This window comes from Balearica regulorum, chromosome 9 (genome assembly GCF_011004875.1).
Source record: "Balearica regulorum gibbericeps isolate bBalReg1 chromosome 9, bBalReg1.pri, whole genome shotgun sequence".
Classification (NCBI taxonomy): domain Eukaryota; kingdom Metazoa; phylum Chordata; class Aves; order Gruiformes; family Gruidae; genus Balearica; species Balearica regulorum.
Genome location: NC_046192.1, coordinates 16,814,897 through 16,832,379, shown reverse-complemented (window position 1 = coordinate 16,832,379; position 17,483 = coordinate 16,814,897). Strand labels below are relative to the sequence as shown.

Below are 17,483 nucleotides of genomic sequence, written 5' to 3'. Positions count from 1 at the left end.
TTGCTGTGCAGATGTTACTGTAAAACCCCATTTCCACTTAACCCCTCACTGCTCGACCTGATGCCCGAGCGGCCCCTCCTGCTGACGCTGCGGCTCTCTTTCCTTGCTCCTTAGGGCTCCGGAACCTCGAGCAGCTCTGCCACCACCACCCCATCCGTGTCCACCCCTGTCACTGGCCACAAACGGATGATCATCCCCAACCAGCCACCCCTCACTGCCACCAAGAAGTCCACCACCAAGGGCCCGGGGCAACCAGCACCCATCCCGGTCACTCCAGTTGGCACCCTGAAGCCGCAGCCGGTGCCAGCCTCCTATGCCACGGCCTCCACCCCCAGCCGCCCGACCTTCAATGTCCAGGTGAGGACAGCGCAGCCCAGCCCGCACTACCAGCCGCCTGGCCCACAGCCCATGCACTACGGCAGTCTGGGCCCCAGCCAGCCCTACGCTCCCCCACCGGCCCGCCCGCCTGGCGCCCCTCAGTACGGCTCTCCGCAGCCCCGCGGGCCTGACTACGGCTACGCCCCGCCGCCCAGCCGACCCTCAGAGCCCACCTACGGCTATGCACCTCCGCAGGGCCGCTACCAGGACCCCTACTACGGGGGATATGGCGGGAGGAACGGCTCCGAAGTGCCCTACATGCCGCAGAGCACCTGGAAGACCGAGCCAGCGTATCCTGCCAGTAACACCGTGGGCCAGGCTCCTCCCGGGCTCTACCAGCCGCCCAGCACAAAGAAAACCTACATCACTGACCCGGTGCTGGCTCCACAGCCGCCTGCAATGCAGCAAAAGGTAGGAGACATGGGTGCTTGCTGGCTGAATGTGCCCTGGGACCCTCCCTGAAAGGCGGCGTGGGGGGTTAAAAGGTGCCTTCAGGGGCTCAGGGCAGGTCTCTCTCCATACAACTTTTTAAAAGCTGGAAATAGGGAACTCTCGTCTGGTTTGAAAAGAGGCTTCTGTGGGAGCTTAGAAACACCATCAGCCTTGAAGGGCAAGACAGTGTCATGTGAAGGGCGAGATGGTGTCATTTACAGAGGTGTGGTGTCATCCTGCAAGCAGGAGGGAGGTTTTGTCCCTCTGACATGCTGTTACCGAGGATCTCGCTGGCCATACCTCTGTACAGTGTGGCTGCACTTGGGTCTTCCCTTCAGGACCCTCCCAAGACCAAACGAGCGGTTGGGTGTGAGCTTCTGCTCTGTCTGCTTGTGGACACCTTTGGTTCACTGGACAAATCCTCAGGCAGATAGGAGGTACGCAGAGGACTGGTTTTGATTGTGGTTCAGAGCAATTGTGGAGGTTGACCTCTGGTGTGTCACTGTTCAAAAATCACTTATCGCTGAAACCACATGGAAATGAGGTCCCACAGAGCTCAGCTCTGATTTTCCTCTCAGGTGATGGTATGCTGGGTGGCCTCCATCGACTTGAACCGGTGCCTGGACCTCATAAAGTGAAGCCAGTTTGAAATAGAAAGTTAAACTGATCTGCCTGGTTTCTCTGCCCAAACTTTGACCCTGGCTGGCTTGTGTCGCTTCTGCTGGTGGCTGTCTGTAAGGTGTCTCTGGGGGACACACAGACACTTTAGCTTTGTTGGGGTCCTTGTAGTGCATAATGAACTTGAAGGGTGAGGATGGCCAAACCCAGGCAGGGAGGCAGTGAACCCATTGCTGCCGAGGCTGCTGGCTCATCTCAGCATGTCCCTGCTCTTCAGCTTGTGGGTGCTTACAGGGAAAGGGGAAGAAGCTTCTGACACGTAACAGAAAGTCTGTCCTTTTGGCATTTCCTTCACTAGCAGCACATGTAGTGTTTTCCCTGAATTCCAGATTTCCTGACAGTGGGAACTTTTGAAGGCAATGATGTTTCTCCAGGCCGTTTAGAGAGGGCAATAAGTTACAAAAGCCCTTGAAATATTATCTACTATCTCTTTTCTTCCCCTTCCTTACCAAGAAGCTAGGAGTGGGGAGAGAAGTAATAAGCTCTTGGCTCTGAAAGTACCAAGTATAGAGCTTAGATTGGAAAGTAGTGAAAGACACAAAATTTGCACATAGCCTTAACTGGTGTAAATCATTGTGGTTCAGTGGAGTCACTGAGGTAATGCTGAGGTACAGCAGATCCATATTTAGACTTTTATAGATACAAGTAGGCTTATATATATAAAAAATTTAAAAACTTTAGTTCAGTCAGCATCTCTATGGAAACACAAATCATCTCGAACCACAAACAGCACAAGCCTGTTAGTCTCATTTGCATTACAAAGCTGGAGGGACAAGTTAATTTAGCTCGAGTTTGGGGTTTCGTGTATGCATATATATATATTTACACATATATGTTTGTGTGCACGTGGCATTTGCAAATACACATGCAGAAATACATATATATCTCTATAAATATAATTTCAGTTCTTCTGCAAAACAGACTATTGTCTGCTTGGTGATAAATCCCTCCAGAAATTTCATTCCCGTCCAGCCCACTAAATATCTGCGTTGTTACCTATTTCACTTTTGAACTTACAACTCTTCTATAATATATTGGTGGCAGACTACTTGATTGCTGCTTTGTAACATGTATAGTTTAATTAGTGAAGAATTGAAGGTGATCTCACAGTCTAACAGGAAACGCTCAGTAATAAAACACTATGCTTTTCCAATAAAGCAGCCTTGTCCAGTTTTACCACATGTTGTCTTCTTTTGCAGACTAACTTACTCATAAAGTCAACTTTGGGAATGATTTTATTTAAAGGGAAAAGAAAGGAAGGCTATGTTAAAGGCAGATATCTGACAGGGAGAATTGTCACTGTAATTTGACTTGTTGGCTACTGTGTTAATTTTAACATTTTCCTACACACAGCTGGCTTCTGTGTTTTGTTGTGTTTTGCCTTTTCAAGGTTGGTTTGAGGCCTTTCCGTTAAGGAAATTGATATGAGAAGCTAGGGTAAGGAGCAGGCATTAATACATATCACATAAAATACAAGACGACCTTTAAGAATTTTTGTTCTTGCAAGGGAATGATCTTAAAATATAAAACAATTTCTAAATTGTTGTGGTTTAACCCCAGCTGGTAACTAAGCACCGGACAGCCGCTTGCGCACCCCTCTCTCTGCTGTGGGATGGAGAGGAGAATGGGGAAAAAAACCCTTGTGGGTTGAGATAAAGACAGTTTAATAGAATAACAAAGGAAGAGAATAATATAATATAATAAGTGATGCACAAATGCAATTGCTCACTACCTGTGGAAAAAAAGCAAGCTGATACCCAGTCTGTTTCTGAGCAGTGATCCTGCATCTCAGCTAGCTTCCCCAGTTACATCTGGAGCATGATGTTCTATGGCAGGGAATATCTCTCTGGCCAGTCTGGGTCAGCTGTCCTGGCTGTGTTCTCCCAGCTTCAGGTTCCCACGCCCTGCCAGGTACACAAGAAAAGTCCTTGACTTAGTGTAGACACTACAACTACCTAGCAACAACTAAACACATCAGTGTGTTATCAACAGTATTCTCATACTAAATCCAAAACAGCACTATACCAGCTACGAGAAAGAAAATTAACTATATCTCAGCTGAATTCAGGACATAAGCGTATTCAAAAAAGTGCATTCTTAATTTTGAACGCACTTTGTGTGCAAAATATTAAGGATGTTGTAACAAATCCACCTCAGATGAGAAGTTTATGGTCCTTAATTCTAATACACACCATGATCTGTTACTTAGGTAAAATTTTTCATTAAATTTGAGGTTAAATTTTTCATTAAATTTGTTTAGGGTTTTTAAAGGGTGGAAAAAAAAAAGGATGTTTATATTTTGCATTCCGTCTAGAAAGAGGTTCATGGTACTGTGGCTCTGTGCTTTTTGCTGCGTACTAATCATGTTGCAGTCGCTGCTGATCCACAATAAATCTGGATTGGTATGGGAACAGCAAATAATCTGTACTGGTTCTTAAAGCCCACTGAGAACAATGGGTTTTACTCACACACAAGGCTGCATTGCATTCTGTCCTTGGACCAGTTATGGAAGTGAGAGTCGTGCATGTGAAACCTCTGTGCATTTTAGTCTTTTGTAGCACCCCATCTAGAATTAATGCCCAAGTCCTAGTTAGGAAATGAACTGGTAGAGTGCATGTCCTCATTTAAACCTTCATGTGCTTCAAGGGCATTCCTGGCCAAAAACCTCAGGAGCTTTCTCCTCTGGGTGGTAGGTGATGGGGATTTCTGTAGGAGCAGCAGGGTAGTTGTCATGAGACCATCACAGATATATGTGACGTAACTGGATACTCTCTTGCTTTTTGCCAGCGGTGCTGTGCCTGCTCAAACTGAATCAAAATCTGAAGCCTCTCTCTTAACTTCTCCCCTCCCAAAGGCCAGAGAGCACAAGACTAGAGTGACTCATGAGGTACGCTGATATCTGACACAATGTCCACAAAAAAAAAAAAAAAACCAAAAATGGCAAAGCCAGTTTCTGACATGGAGAATTCCTGCAAGTTTGCCCTGTGGCTAAGACAGAGCTGGTGAAACTCCCACCACTGATCAGCTCAGCTATCATCAAATGTTTCTGTGCTGGGCTGGTTAAGACACTAAATACCGTTGCCAAGCTCTCATATCTCCAGATAGGTCTAGGTCCTTTCACTGGTTTTGATCATGTTTGAGTGTTTTTGAGACACTATTGCGTGTCTCCCAGGTGGTGTTGTGGACCTTTTGGGGACCTCATGTGGCTCCTGGTGTATTTGAGAGGTGGCCACTGTAGACACCTGGGAGGTCTGTTCTTCCTAGATCTCAGATCCCTTGTATTCTCCTTCCTCTTTCTGAATCTACTCATAGGCCTGGGGAACCACATTCCTTCATAAAGAGACCTGCACATTTCCAGCATCCCAACGGGGTGCCACTGAAATCACTTGAGGCAGCTTATGGTTTTGGTCCAAAATGGTGGACCAAAAAAAAACCAACATTGATCTCTTGAAAGCAATCTGCCGATTTGGGGAGGACAAGTGTCTTGTTGCTCTGATTTAGTCCAGCATCCAAATCCTTTGCTGCAAATTTGCTGGAAGGAGAAAGGGAGCAGTGTCCCTTTGGTAGCTGGGTCTGTTCTCACTGACATGGCACAAGTGTACAAGTTCCTTAACGTGGTTAGCCCACACCAGCCACGAGTCCCGTTGTCCCCATTTTCACATATATAGGCATGAGTGCATATGGAGCATGACCTCCTCTTCAGACAGCCCTTTAGTCTTGTGCACTGTTGTCGGTGAGCACCGTGGAAATTAAGTGGGGAGACAGCTGGAAATCAGGAGGTAAAATTAACAAGGCAGCTTATGCTTTTGGCATGGTTTAGGTGGTGGTGGCTGCTCGTGATTAGCAGACCTCAACCACCGCATCGTTTCCGCGCTGCTGGAGGTGGTGTTTCTTTGCTGCCTGCTGCAACCAGCATGTACACGGTCTCATGAAACTTGCAGTGCCCAAAAGGGACTCTGACGGCTCACTGTTTTCTCATTTTGCACAGCTTTTGTCAGTTTTTCCACTGATTTAATACCTGTGATGGAGACATTCGCTTGGAAGTTTCATCTTTGCCTCAGAAACATCTGCTCACCAGTGTCCTTTGCTGTGACTGATGCACTTCTCTTGTACTGGTTTAATAATTTTTACAGTCTGCCATCACTCACGTGAAGTAGATACCTCCGGCACTTGCGTTTGAACTGAGACTAATGCTCTTGCTGTTTGCTGTTAATCTAGTGACTTGGAATTTTTTGTTCTCTGCAGATGAATAAATGCAATCTGCCAGATTCCCTCCTGCTGTCACATGGATATATTATTTCTTAGCATTGCTTTTTGCTTGTGAAGAAAGACAAGCAGCTTGCTGTACACTGCCTCCCTCCCTCTGAGTGTCTTCTCCCCCAAAATCTCGTATCTCCACCCAAGTGTCCTCTTCCCAAGTCACATATTGAAAATTTCTACTGGACCATATTCAGAGACAGTGTAAAATGATGCTTGAAGTCAGTTTTCTGTCAGTGTAAGACAGTGCCTTCTCATAGTTTTAAAATGCTGAAAGAAAGCAAAACCAAGTGAAATGAAAAAGGCTTATTTAAAATATTCTACTTTGGCATTTAATGAATTAAAAAAGACAGAAAGCTAATGTAAAATGAAATGAAAGGTGAAATTCCAAAATTCAGAGTTGAATTTGTGATTTCAACGTGACATTTCAAAATTTCCAGATGAATATGCAGTTCCTCTCTACCCTGAGAATAGCAACAAATGTCAAAATGTTGACATTCTTCACAAAACAGTAATTCCGAGTTCTAACCAGCACTAGCTGACTCTGTCATTGCTTCTGGGTGGATTAAATTAAATGCTGTTGCTTCTGTTAAAATGAGGAGGAGGGGAGGAAGGCAGTGGTGTCTAACAATGAGATGAGAAGCTCACAGTTAGGACTTGGTGGTACTCTGTGGCATCAAGAATGATGTTTTCCTCTTCAAGGTATTATAAATCTCTGCATCAAAATCTTTGTGGTCTTCAGGATTTTTGGGTGAAAAGGTGCTGGCAAGAGGTGCAAAAAAGGCGTTTTCAGAACGGCGTGCTTATCCTGAGTGCAGGAATCTGACACAGTCTGGTTTATGCCCTAAACTTTTGAAAGAGCCCAATTCTCAGCTTGAAATAAACATTTTCATTTCAGAACTTTACTGTTCTTTGTATTATATTTTTATCATTTAAGCACTCCATACACTAGCAGGAACTAGCTGATGACAGAGCAATTAATCAGATTTGTCTCTTAGGAATCATATATTCGAGTTGCTTTCCTGAAATAGAGAAACAACGAGTTGCCTAACAATTACCTTGAAGATAACAAGGAGTCTGCAGTTACAGGAGTAAGTCAGGTCAGCATATACTGAGAAACCAACTTAAATTTACAGCTTCAGGATGCAGCTTTTGCAGGTTTAGCCTTTAGTCAGCCACAATGGGTTACTAATGTAAGAGGAATAATTGAGAAAGAGGCTTTTGGCATAATACCTGGATGTTCTTTCTTGCTCCTTCTTAAAATAAGCTAAGGATAATGCCTCCATACATGATAAGGCACGGGGCAACCTTGAAGTTAATTAAGGGCTCTGTTTCTGTGCTGTTTAACTCTTGATAACCAAGCGTCTACCTTGACAGATACTGCTAGATCACGTTACAGTCTAACAGATAAGGATTTTGTATCTGAGGCCACAAAATGTAGTGACCGTGTATTTACCTATACGTGGAAAGGAACATCTCATGGGGAGGCTGGCTGGTTTTCAAGGAATTGTGCTTGTCTGAACCCTGGGGCAGGCTGAGCTCAGGTCTCTAATGGGCAGCCTGGTCTGTAGCACGATGAAGCAAGGACGGTTGGCCTTGCTACCAGTTTACAGCTTTCAGTTCAAAAAGCAGCACCCATAAAAGTGAGTGCCATTTAATTAATTCGCAGGCATACTCTGTCTGTTGTGTGTGATGGTTCTGCTGCTGATTACTATAGGAGCCGTTTCCTTCCATTTTAAAATACGCTCGAGTCCAACCACATCATAATTCTTCCAAAGCCAAGGCACCAGAGCACATGGTGAAGCTGTTCTTCTATGCAATGACCTCTGTGTTATTGTCAAGTTTATTGCAATGAAGCTAGGACAGGAATGAGTAGGGAAACTTGCCCAAGCTTAGGGACCAATTGATTGGGAGAGTTGGGGTGAACGAGGAGACATGGAGCATCTTGGTGTCATTGAATGGCTCTTCTGTTTGAGGTGAGAAGGGCTCTGGCTGCCTTGTTGGTGTGAAACTCTTTGGGCTTAGGCCCTGATGGTAATGCCAGTGTTAAGACAAGGAACTGCTCATGTCATAGTGATGCTGTGGGTGATGTGGTATTTGGTCATGTTATTTGGAGTGGATTGTCCTACATTTGGGTGATTTTCCCACTGACTTCTGTGAAGCATATCTGTGGTCTTAATCCAGTGCTTAAAGGCACGTATACACATATTAAAGTAATGTTTTGTTACTAAAGCACCACTTTGTGTAGGGAACTGTGCACAATTTAAAAGATGATTCATTTCTTCATTGATGGGCATGGCTGTCCACAACTAGACTCTTGAGCCAGGTACTTCTATGAGCAGGCAAGTTAGAAAATGGTCATGGTGCATAGTGAGCAGTGCAAGCCATGTAGGATCCCACCTAAAACGGATACTCAGTTATAAAGAGTAGAGAATAGTCTATAATGGCTGCTGATATAATATTTTTTCCTCCAAGGGTAATGGTAAGAAATAGTTGACAATATATGGTTACATTTACTTATCATAAATGTTCTGGTCCTAAACTTACTTAGGCCCCCACATAATGGGTTTCATATTAAGATTTACCTCTGGATAACTATAAAGAAACACAATATAGTAAACTAAATAGCAGCTTTTGGAAAAGAAAAAGTAGGGGGGAAAAAAGAGGTTTCCTATCACAAGCTGAAAGAACTCCTGCAAGGCAAACAGAATCTGCAATTATACTGACAGTTTTGTTCCTAAATGAAAATAATGGTGAATTATAAAGTTGTAAAATTGTTTTCACAATAATATTTTGTTTTTATAACTCATACTATTTCACTTAGTAGCTGCCTGGCTCCAGAGCAAGTTACATAACATGATATTATGAATATGGTGCCTCAACTTTTTGTCTAGGGAATTAATTTAAGGGCTCTAAACTTTCCAATCACATTTTTTTCATTGTTCCAGACGCAGTGTATTCTCTGCTTGAAAAAATATCAGATGAACTGTGTCTTGCTTGTAGCTGAGTAGTATTTATATGCCTCTTTATTCACACTAATAGGGCAGTGACTTAGTTTTACATGGATCCTCAAAATAGTCCAGATTGAAATGTGCTGTCTAAAGTCAGCTACATAAAACAAATTAGAAAAGCGGAGCTGCTGTGTGTTAGCTGATCAATCTAGCATTAGCAAGGATTTTCCACTGTGTAGTTTAGCACCAGCACAGACAGATGAATTATTATTACTGTCAGTATCACTCATCCCCCCCAATTAAATCTTTTTCTAAACAAACAAACAAAATTTCCTCAAATGAATTGGCAGTAACTTAAACTGACGTATTAGGATTACTTTAGTCATCAGTAAAATGGAACCACACCTGAGCTATAAGAGAGCAGATTAGCTGTAATAATTTTCATCCCGTTATTGCCTAGTTAGCCTCTGTTTTACCAGCACCCAAAGGATATTTTTTTAGGGTTCTCCTCCAGCTTTGTGAGAGCTGATCGCTTATTAAATGAATCACCTTCTTTTCTGTTGTTACTGTGAGAGAGCTTGAAGTGAAAACTTAGGGCTTTTTCAGGGGAAAAAAATGCCTAAGTGGCCAAGGAAGCTCCTGCTGTGTATTTGCCACTGATGGATTCCTTCTAGGCTGTCACCAGGAAGCCCAGTGGGTTTTATTTTTCTGTCTAAGTCGGACGACAGAAGAAATGTCCCGTGAAGAAGTGCCCTGCAGCATTTGTACTCTTGTAAAACTCAGTTTCCTGAGTATGTTGCAGACTTAAAGTCCCAGGTGACTATCGTGTTCCCTTGGTCTGATGGTCAGCATCAGAGAGATGCCCTGCATCTCCTTCTCCAGCCTATGTTAGAAGGCGGCTCTTCTGTTTCCTTTGCCACATCAAAGTCCTTTCTCCCTCCTGTTAAGCAACACTTATTTGTGACCTCTCTCCCCCCAGGCTGCATCCCAAGAACATGCTTTAGAAACACATCAATTCTTGCATGGCCTCATTTGAATACTTCAGTTAAAACTTTCTCCTGAACCCATTTCCTGCATTTCCTGTAATCTAGATTTTTCACATGGCTTCTACATGTTTCCTCATCATTTTCCCTTAGGGTGCTTGTCCCCCAAGGCTTAAACTTAAAATTGGGGCTTTTGCTGCTGTTGAATTTCCAGATCACTGAGCAAGTAGTGGACGAGTCTTTCTAGTAGATTTTAAGTACAAAGAAACAACGCAGTTATATTGTAGGCAAACGCGGCCCTGCAGATAACAGAGGGTGTTGGAAATGCATGTGCTTGTGTTTGTTTCTTTGTGAGATTGCTCACCAATAAATATGTCCAAATATAGTTTTCAAATCTGAATTCAGCTTCCCACCCACCTTTCTTTACCCTTTCACCATCAGGTCACCTTCTGGCACAGCAGTTAAAACCATATGTGTAATTAAAAGAAATTCAGCATAAATTTAAACAGCATGAAGATAAGAAAGGTAAAAGGATAAAGACAACTGGAAGCTCAGTTCTCTGTGACCTGCTTTTGAATAAACAACATTATATTCCACAGTCAATTATCCAAAAAGTACAATGTGTTCTGTTGCCAAAAAAAGGTTGTCAGATAGAAGTGGTTAGTCAAAAGGACACATGCACTGGAGTGAACATTAGTCTATTGTACTCAGTAAAATATTATACAAACAGGGCTGGTTTGTTGCTGACTTTTTTTTTTTTTTAAATTTTTGACCACAGATGAGATTATGCAGCTTTTTAATATTATTTCATAAACATCTGATTGCAGGCTTCAGCAAGAGGTGCAGGCATTGCTAGGGAAATCAAGTAAGGTATGCTCTGTGCAGCCCAATAATAAGGCTTCCAATACAAAAGTGGAAAAACAAGTCATTAGTTACAACCATCGAACGGAAGAGGTCTAATGGGAGCCACAGGATAAACATTCCATTTTATTATGTCTTCGTTATATGTTTTGCAAGACTCCATGGTTATAAATTAAAATTGCTTTTTGCAGCAGTGGCTGTAAAAAGTTCAAAATCTGTGAATGTACCTATTATTTTTATTTATATCACAGCAGGCTGCTAGCAAAATTAACTTTATTTTCTCCTGTTTGTTAGTTAAAAGACGGAAAATTCATACAAATGCATATCTGCAGGCAGCACTCAAAAATGCCCCCCTTTTTCTTCTTTTTTTTAAATCAAGATGGTATCGATTTAAAGTGGGAGAGAAGAGGGGAGGAAACCCAAACATCTCAGATAAAACTAACTTCTTCACCATTACACAAGTTGGTAGGGTCTGATGTTTGTTTAGAAATTTAAAGTAATGCTAGTGAAAGCGTCCAGGCTCTGTACTTTGACAGATGAGATGGGGTTTATACTTGAGACCATGTCACTGACAAAGCAGAAGACTTTCCAGGGCTCTTCTCCAGTCGAACTGGCAGTCTCGAAGACCCTGATTACCAGCAGAAAAAGCAGTGTCAGGACAGGATTTTCCCATGCTGTGTGTTGCCTTCTGAAAAGGCAGGAGACGTGCTGCTGTGTGAGGGAATGTGTTCAACCTCTGACTCTCTGCGCTGGACTCTTTTCTGAACCTTCCAGTGAAACAATTAATTTGTTTGTTTTTTAATTCAGCTTTTGGAAGTCACTGCCCCAAGGTAACAGCCAGAGCAAGAGATCAGTGGAAGGGAGATTTGTGGTGGTTGGAAACATCTGTTTCTCCTTTTAAAAAGGATACAAAGGACATGCTGTGGTAAACCCTCATCAACCCTTCTGCTGCCATTTCGGAGTTAATCGTTAACTCTGGGACCATAGACAGCTGCTTCTCTCGAGGACAGGCTATCCCGTAGATCCGTGGCTTTCACCTTGCAAATCCCAAGCGTCAGCAAATTACTTCTGAGCTGTACTTCCCCCTGATCTATGAAAGCCTGTTGTCGGAAGCTTAAAGTCATTATGTGGGGGCCTGCACGTCCAAGGGAGGAAAAAAAAAAAAGGTATGCAAATTAAAAGAGGCAAAGAACCACTGCCCTAGGGACTTTCCTACTCTTTCACATTAGTGTTCCCTATGGGCCATTGAGGAGGCAAGCCAAGGTGGTCTCACTTGGGCTGGGAATTCCTGCTGTAGGGAGGGACGAGGTTCATGAGCACCTTTCTCCAGGGACTGGACAGAAGGAGCCTCTGGGCAGGGACCATGGCACATCGCTCGGATGGGTCAGATCAAAGCAAAAAATGATACGTGCTTCTGAGTCTACACGGTGCTGCTGCTGCCGCTACTCCCTGGTTATCACTATTATCATTTTGCTAGTGTTGCTTAATAATTGTTCTAAATATGAGATAACGCCAAGAAATCAATACCATGGGACCTAATTGTTTTTCTATCATCAGGAAATTAAAAAAAAAAAGTGTGTGTTTAGTGCTGAGGGACCTGGTTTAGAGTAGAAACCTGAATTTTCTACGCAAGCTGAGTTCTGCAAACTTTGCCTCCCACTGTGCTGACAGTTTCTGAGAAATTATTTTATTTCCCATTTTAGATGTTGGACAGTGACTCAGTATGCCCTGGAAATACTATCATTCTAGCAATTTTCTCATGTAGTAGCTCAGCTTAATGTCAGAGAAATGGGTAGTTATGAGTCCAGACACTATAACATTGGACTTAGGTTCTAAAAATACATGTTTGGTTAATTTTTAGTTGTCAACAACTTTTCTACTGCCACACATGCTAGAAAATGGAATAAGTGGCCTCACACAATTCCAGTCACTCTCTTTGGTCAACAGAATTATCTATAGAAGATTAAATATACTGGTAATATGGATAAATGCCATGGCCACTCTTGCCATGTAGTATGTACGCCCTGCTGTATAAAAGTTTGGGAGCAAAGGAGTCAATTGTTTACTAAGAAGAGCAAGTGTGAGTCTAGATAGGCCTTGCTAGTATGCCTGATTTCTCAAATGTCTCCTTTCTGACTCTAGGCTGGATAGTTTAACCTTTTTCCCCTCTTAATTTCCTCTGTAAAACGGGTATAATGTTTACCTCCTGTATCACGGTGGGGGTTTTGAGATTTGATTGTCTGCAAAGTAGTTTTAAAGTCTATAAATGCAAAGTATTATTCCTATTTTCTATGTGAAAGGCAATTGAAATCATGTGCAGAGCCTCTCGCAGCAGGCACAGTGGTTATTTGCAATGAAAGATATTTCTGCACCTTTGTATGGAAATGAAGAAAAGTCCTCTCTTAAATCTGTGGCTATTAAAAACAGTTAACTTTTAGCATTTGTGTAGTGCTTTATATTTTCAGAGCCCTCTTATGAATCTTAACTAAATATTTCACAAAGTCTCTGAAAGGCTTACAGCAATATCCTGCTTTTATGGTAATTTCCCCATACTCACAGAGGGGAGAAAGTAACTCAGCCAGGCTCACATGGGTAGCAGCCACATGGCTTTCTCCTCCCTCGGTCTGCATCTTGATGCAGTGACAGAGGGATAGCAAGGTACCTGTGCTGAGGAGACAAAAAGGTTGTCTCACAGGTGGAGACTGAATTAATTAACCAAGTCATATGGTTTTAAGGATGAATTAGTTTTAGGACAGTGAGGCGTATACATGCTAGCCTTGAGGAATGATGCAGCGTTCTGACCTTGTCTGGATCTAAGGGCTTTGGTGGGATTTAGGATGAATGTGGCTCACTCTCTCAGGTGCTGAGTGTGTGCTTAGAGTGGGAATAGGCAGTGCCTCACCGTGGCGTTAAGTCCCTGTTTTATTTTGTTGCCAAGCATGGGGAAAGGACAGTGAGATCAGGCATGCCTACTAGCATCCTGGGCTTTTCTGTTTACTGAAGGATTTGCATGTTTTATGGTGAACCAGATGCAAAGAATGTGGGAAATGAGGAAGAGGATAAATGTTGTTGCCCAGTGTTAGGATTGTTTAACCAATTTCCTTTGGTGTTCAGCCTGGGATGGCTCATCTGACATTTGGTGGCCACGTTATGCCCCATTTGGTTTTAGAAGGCTGTAAAACAAACTCATTTATGAATGAAGCTGTTTTGCAGCTGGCGTCAGGCTATCTCTGTACAGTAATTCCAGCTGTTGGGAGTTTATGAGACGAGAAGCTAGGAATGGAAGCACGCAAACATTGAAAGAAGCTGCAGCAGATACACCACCACATATATGAAGCTCATACTGAATCATAGAAGAGAGTAAATCACAGAGTAGCCTCTTCTGTTTTGTTACTTCCTGCCTGCCTAAAACAATTACACATTGAACCTAATTCAGGTGTGTCAGTGACTTTATGGTTAGCTCTAGGAGAACTGACACCTTATACTTGCTGGTATGTAGGAGAGCTTGGACTGGTGTACACTAACTAGCCTTAACATTTTTCAGTACTTTCTTTCATGAGACATTGATTCTGAGCAAACAGAGATTTTACTTCCCCTATAACAAGGTATCCATGTGTGAGTTCTTGTAAAAAAGCAGAAAGAGGAATGCAGTAACAGAACAGCTCAGGTACATGACACCCCATGGTGGTTACCCATCCATCCATTTCTGGGGATGTTTGCTCTGGTTTTCAGAGTGGAATGTGGCCGGTTGGGGTTGTTTGTGCACAGACACTACCAGCGATGTGGGACTGGTCAGAAAGGTCTGTTGGCAGTATAGGTAGAGAGCAAAGATAGGTGTCAAGATGGGTTGCTTGTGAACATGCATCCTCACAGATAAAAAGCAGAAATAATATTGAAAACGTGGGCCATTTTTACAGATACGTGCTTCTTCCCTAAGCTTTCTTTCCAAGTCTCCTACTCCTGATTTTTCCCAGAAGGATTTCTCCATATCTCACAGCCTATTTTTCTCAGGGAGAGGGGTTTTCTTCCTGCTTCTCTTACGCTCTGCACAAGAGGCAGCTGTTCATTCCTCTTCAGCAATGAATATGTACAAGGTCTGTGTGCAAGGTTCAATATACAAGGTCCAGAGTGTTGCGATGACAGTGAGCAAGGCAGCTACGCTGAGCTTTTGCTGATGAGAGTTTATTGCTGATGGTTTCGTATCAGCTCATATCTGCCTCACCTGTTCTGCAGATCCCTTTCTTCCCCAGCACTGATTTTTCACTTGAATTGCAGGACACTGTGAATCCTCAGCAAAGGTGTACAGCTTTCCTCAGACCTGTGTGATTGCCACTGGATAGATTTGGATTGGCAGGAACCCAAGAGATTTGAGTGCTGGGAAAACCATGAGGACTCATAAATCGGGAGACTACAAGACTGAATATAAAAACCTACCTGACGAAAGGAAGCAGCTTGGCAACTGCCTGACATACCTTGTGACTGGGGTTTGCTGTGGGGTGTTAACACCCACATGCATGTATGTAGGCAAATATCAGCTGGGTAATTGCACTCATGTTCTTGGTGTTGGGTGTTCACCTGTGATCACCCACGATTTCTGCTCCTTTTGTGCCTCCTATCCAAGAAGTTCAAAGTACTTTAATGCTGAGGACTGCAACTTACGGCCTTCAGCTGAACACAAGCAATGAGCTGTTTTCACCCAAAATGTGGGTTAGTTTAGGTGGCCTAATGTCAGCCTTTAGCACACTCTGATCAAAGAATTTGCCAGCTTGGATCCTGTATTACCTTCCTTTCCCCTGGGGGTTACTGTGGATGAGCTGTTCCACACTGATTTCCCACATGGGCCTGCTTGCCCCAGGCATGCGCGATTCAGGTGGCTCGTTCTTCTTTCATAGGGACTCTGGTGGGATCTCTAAATCTGCCCGCAAGGGAAGAAGGTTGGGGACTTCTGCGTGCAAGCAGTGAAAGGACCGTAAGAATGCCTCTGAATAGCTGGCACTCATCATGCAGACGCGGAAACCAAACCTTGCTTGGGTTAATTAACATGCCCAAGTCCAAAGAGTGAGTTGGTGCTGAAGTGGGGAAGTGAACCCAGAGGTTTTGACACGCAGTGGTCTGTGCTTCCTCTTAAAAGGAGAAGTTGTGATGGCACCTGTCAGGTCTGAGCGTTGTTGTGTGAGGCCATCCAAACCGCCAAATCCAGGTTTCAGTGAGTCTTTCTGTTTTCCTTTGTTCCTGCTGTGCTGGGTTGCCAGAGAAGGTCTGAGGGAAAAGGGCATGCCTGATTGTCCTCTTGGGAGCTGCTGGGCACCACAGGTGGGCCTCGTCCAGGAGCTGGAGTTGGGATGTCTTTCAAGTGATGCTACAGAATGACATTGCCTCGCTGCTGGGATGCGCAGGCACGGGGCAGTGAGCAAAAGCAAACATGGGTGGGTTTGTGTGCGTCTTTTTGCACATCAGAGCACAGCTGCCTTGTCTGCTTATTTCAGAGCACGAGGGAAAGGGGACATCCAGCGGTCACCAGCCACCTTTAGTAAAATGTTATCTCAATCAGTCATTTAGTTGTGTTGTTTATTAGGGGACAGTACTGTCCACACAGCATGTAACTTTATCCCCTGCCTTGTCGTAGTCCAAAGGCTACGGCAGCCTGACGATGGAGCAAGCCCAAAATTCCTCCTGTGGACAGTACTGAAAGAACAAACCTTAAGAAAGGCTTTGAGTGTAGCTCAAGGCGTAGTCAGCCCTGCTTGTTTGATCTCTCCCTGTTTTGACTTTCTGGCCAACACAACGCGCATTAGTACTAGCTGATTCATGAATGTACATATTCCCTTCTCCTCACTCTACAATTCTCTCTCTTGCATCTTCTAACATATAAGAAGGAATTTGTGCAACTGTCTGGCTTCTGTTGAAAGCACCGGGCACCTTGCAGGGTTGGCCTTCAGCATTTGCCTCCCTCGCTGTTCATGTTTTAACATGAACGTGTTTTAACCTAGAGGTGACAGGTCAAGACCAGGACCAGGCCTCCATCGTGTTTGATGCTCTGTTGACCCAGCAGTGGTGGTCCTGGTTATTTCTTGCAGCAGTGAGTTCCAGTGGTTCATTGCTATTTCCTTTCCTCAGCACCCTGATCTGTAATACCAGCAGTCCTTCCTTGTTTCACAGTTTTTGCCCCAAGCCAAGAGACTGTTAGACTCACCAGTTTCTGCAATCCCCTGTGTTGTGGAAGGCCGTTGCATATATCCATTGCTTTCTTTACCTGGGTCATTTCCAAATTTGCTGGTGCCACGTATACAGATCAGCATCTCGGGAGACCTGCTAATTTTCTCATCAGTGCGTGAGCTGTTTTGGTCCCAGGCTTTGCTTTGGAGTTTCCCATTGTCATTCAGTGTCTAGGGAGCTGCTGGCTTTCTTGAGCACCTTTGTTCCCTTGTGCTGGGACACTGGCGCTTGTGCAGCTGGGGCGGTTGATCTCTGTGTACTTGCTGTATTGTTTGCTCTTGTCACGCCATGTGTCCTCTAATTACACTGCCCTGGATGGGTGCCAGCAGGAGGAGGACAAGACGTACAGCACAACGTGAGATGGCACGGAGAGGTGTTACTCATGTGTGAGGCAAGATTTCATCCTGCCCTTTTAGCAAATGTTTAATATTCAGAGGAATGTCCAAAGTGCTCTCCTTGTTCTCAGTGAGCTAGGGCCTGGCTCTGCGCAGTTGCAAATAGCCACTCACAGCCTTGCACAGGAGGCCCTGCCTGGTGTGAACACGCGGCTGTTTTCACGTAGGTCTTCCCTCTGTACGAGTGGTGTCCGTGATGCCAAATCACCTTTGAGCACACAAAGCACTTACTGATCCCACCAAAAGTTCTCTGACCAACTGAAACAAATCCACCTTTGGAAATTGAAATAATGCAATGTGATGACTCAGAAACATCAAGGGATTTTTTGTTT

At 44.0% G+C, this 17,483-nt stretch overlaps 1 protein-coding gene across 11 annotated transcripts in view; it reads left to right on the top strand.

The window, feature by feature from the left end:
- Positions 1–17,483, top strand: part of LPP (LIM domain containing preferred translocation partner in lipoma) — a 334,675-nt gene that overhangs the window by 216,502 nt on the left and 100,690 nt on the right. For all 11 annotated transcript variants that reach the window (XM_075761264.1, XM_075761266.1, XM_075761262.1 and 8 more), the window contains one exon: positions 115–789. In XM_075761264.1, coding sequence (XP_075617379.1) covers positions 115–789 — 675 coding nt within the window. The remainder of the gene's footprint in view (positions 1–114; positions 790–17,483) is intronic.